The 3,287-nt window shown below is 49.4% G+C and overlaps 1 protein-coding gene across 1 annotated transcript; it reads right to left on the reverse strand.

Moving 5' to 3' along the window:
- Window positions 1–892: 892 nt before the first annotated feature.
- Window positions 893–2,791, reverse strand: CENPVL3 (centromere protein V like 3). Its single transcript, XM_039475597.2, has one exon. The coding sequence runs from the start codon at window positions 2,750–2,752 to the stop codon at window positions 1,940–1,942; it is 813 nt and encodes a 270-aa protein (XP_039331531.1). The 5' UTR covers window positions 2,753–2,791; the 3' UTR covers window positions 893–1,939.
- Window positions 2,792–3,287: the final 496 nt, after the last annotated feature.

The raw sequence follows: 3,287 nt of genomic DNA on the forward strand, positions 1-3,287 counted from the left end.
ATAATAGCAATCATCACAGCAAATTCTTGAGTGTCTGCTGGGCACCAGCCACTGTGCCAGCAGATTGCACACACATCCTCATTTCATTCTCACAAGGAAGATGATGGTGGTGTTTTACAGATTTTTTTTTTTTTTTTTTTTTTTTTTTTTTTTTTTTTTTTTTTTGAGACAGAGTCTCCCTCAGTTGCCCAGGCTGGAGTGCAGTGGCGCCGTCTCGGCTCACTGCAACCTTCCCCTCTAGAGTTCAAACAATTCTGCCTCAGCCTCCTGAGTAGCTGGGATTACAGGTGCCCACTACCACACCCGGCTAATTTTTGTATTTTTACAGATTTTACAAAACTGGACAGTAGTATGTAGAAGAGTTGGGTTTTCAGCCCAGGCTCAAATGCCAAGCCCTTGCTCTTTCCTTGAAGTAAGAGATGCCTGAAGCATGGCACACTGGCCACTGTCATTCATGGCTCACAAATATTCATTTACAATTTTGAAGTGCAGGACATACTTTTGTGCAATAGAAAAAGGACAGCTAATACATAAAGTAACATTAACTTTAAAGCCCCCTTTGGAAATGCCGGGAAAAACACTGACTTCCAGCAACCTGTGGTAAAACCTCCCAAAGACCCCCTTAAACACCTCTTCCTTTCCCCTATACTCCTTGCTGGATCCAAGGCGCTCGTTGCTTTTCTTTCTCTTCATTTCTTTCTCAGTCACCCCCTTCACCAACAGCTTGTTCTTCCTCAGGGTTTAGCCCCTCTCCCATTCCTTCTCACCAGCACAGCACTTAATCTGTTTTCACTTTGTTGAAAAGGTAAACCAAGTTAAACAATTCTAATGAAACATGTACCGAGGAGACACAGACAGCAAATAAAATATGGAAAGATTATCCAGGCAGCTGGTACAACAATGCAGACATTTATTTGAAGTTTGCGCCTTTGAGCTATTATTATTACACTGAAAGTTGGGAAAAAGCTAAACATCCATCAGAGAAGGTTGATTATATAAATTATGAAAGATCCATAATTTTTAATTCTATGAAGCCATAAAATGATAATATTGATATGTATCATTGAACCCACCACTGAGGTTTGATAAAAATTTCAAATATGAAGAATTACATATAAATTAGAGCTGATTTTGTAATATACAGCATAGAAATACATACTTTTCTATTTATTAAATGTTTACTAATTTATGAATACTTAACACATGTATAAGATAGGTATTTAGAAAGATTAAAGAGGGCATACAACACATAGACGTTTCTCATTCCTGTCTCCCATCTCCCTTCCCAGAGACAGTTTCTAAATCAAAACAGAGAAAAACACTAACATCATTTGTTTAGTAAGAGCAATGAGGTATGCAATACTAATGAATCTTAAAATATATCATATTAAAAACACTAACTGAATATCTAAGTAGTGAAAACGTGAATGTTTGTCTAAAACACCCACATGCGCACACACACACCATAACGAGTGGAAGACGTCCTGGCAACATGTTTACAAACGGTTTGTGTGTTGCCGTCCTACACACCAGACGCAAAGCGCTGAAAACAACAAGCCTGTTCACAATAGCACCAGGAACGTACAGTACGCGGGAATCATCGGCAGGTGATTTGTGACAACCGTACGCAGAACAGTAAAAGCGAGAGATACAATCAACGGATGGCTGGAAAAAGCAGAGACACTCTTCTTGCTAATGGGATTGCAAGGTTAATGTTGTACACAAGATTAAAGTTGTGTTCAAGGTTTGGAACGTCAGCGAGTTCACTGAAAACTAGCGGAGGGGAAGGGCAAGCCCTGGAAGGGAAACCACGGTTTGACCAGGCCAGAAACACCTCGCTCACAGCGTGTGATCTGTGCAGGTAGCCGGAGGCTCCGCGCAGGGCCGCCCGGCCGGCCGGTTTCGGGCGTGCTTGCGCTGTTCCTCTCTGCGCGGACAGTCACTGTTGCTGTTCGCGGGGACAGGCAGGGGCTGACTGGGAGGACGTCTTGGGGATGGCCTTGCGCTCCTCGGCGTCCTCCTTCTCCGGGTCGCCCCCGCCGACCTCCTCGATGACCACGCTGCGCACGGTGCCCTCGTCCAGGCAGTGCGGGGCGACGCCGTAGACGCGGGGGTCGGAGACGGCGGCGTGGAAGCTCTGCACCCCGCACCTGCTGCAGAAGCTGTGCAGCGCCGGGTGCGTGTTGGAGCGGTAGGTGACGATGCTGTCCGCGCCCTGGAGCAGCGTGAAGCGCGAGGCCGGGACGAGGAAGTGGCGGTGCTGCTTCTTCCTGCACAGCCTGCAGCTGCAATCCACGACGCGCAGATCCGCGGGGGCCCAGACCGCAAAGCGGACCGCGCCGCAGTGGCAGCCCCCGGTGTGATGGACGAGGCCCGGGTACTCGAAGGTGTCCAGCAGGACCTTGGCGGCGCCCTCGCAGCTGAGACCCCACAGCTTCCTGAACTTCTCCCAGCGCTCCCGCTGCGTGCCCAGGTCCAGGTCCTGGGGGGACTCGGCTGGCGCCGGCGGGTCCGGGGGCGGCGTGGAGGGCACCGGTTCTCTGGGGCGCTTCTCTCTGACCCGACGCCACCGGCGCCTCCGCCGCGACCTTCCCAGCCACCTCCTGGCCGCCAAGTGACTCACGACCCCGAATCTGACACGGGGGCACTGCGCGCGGCTGGCGCCCATGACTGCGACGGCCGCGCAGGCGGCGGGAGGATCCCCGGGCCGCTTTCGCCTCCGCTGCTGAGCGCGGTTCCTGACTCTGCCCATGGCGCCTGCAGCCTCCGGAGCGCGTGCCCACGCCCCTACCCCCATTTCCTCGTCAGTCACTGAGCAGCCTCCTTGTCTGCGCCGGCAGGATTGGCCACTTGTTGAATGTGATGTAAAGAGACCCTTCCCTTGACCCTATCACAACAGCCTTTGCTGGCCTGAAATTCTGACTGAGCCTATCGGTTGCCCCTTCTCCTAAGTGTTATTTTCTATTGTTGATTCAAATCATCAGCCTAACCTTAACATATTGAAACACTGAAAATACAGTAGACCTGTTAGTTAGCATGCAGTAGTAGGTAGATCAGCTTAAGAATTATTCATCTACTATAGAAGAGGCAGAGTCATACATAAAGCCTTGGGAGGTGAGAATGTGTGGTGTTTAAGTAGTTGTACCAAAGTTGAGTGTAGTAAAAATGACGACCCACAGTAGTATGTTCCATCAGTGAACGCAACCAGAGAAACTGAATGTTAACCTCAATACAGATGAAAAAAAGTCACGTATTTAAATCCATCTTCTAAGGACAAGAGGTAAAAG

This window comes from Saimiri boliviensis, chromosome X (genome assembly GCF_048565385.1).
Source record: "Saimiri boliviensis isolate mSaiBol1 chromosome X, mSaiBol1.pri, whole genome shotgun sequence".
Taxonomy (NCBI): domain Eukaryota; kingdom Metazoa; phylum Chordata; class Mammalia; order Primates; family Cebidae; genus Saimiri; species Saimiri boliviensis.

Coding starts and splice junctions, on each gene's coding strand:
- CENPVL3 (XM_039475597.2), bottom strand. CDS start 2,752: ATGGGCAGAGTCAGGAACCGCGCTCAGCAGCGGAGGCGAAAGCGGCCC.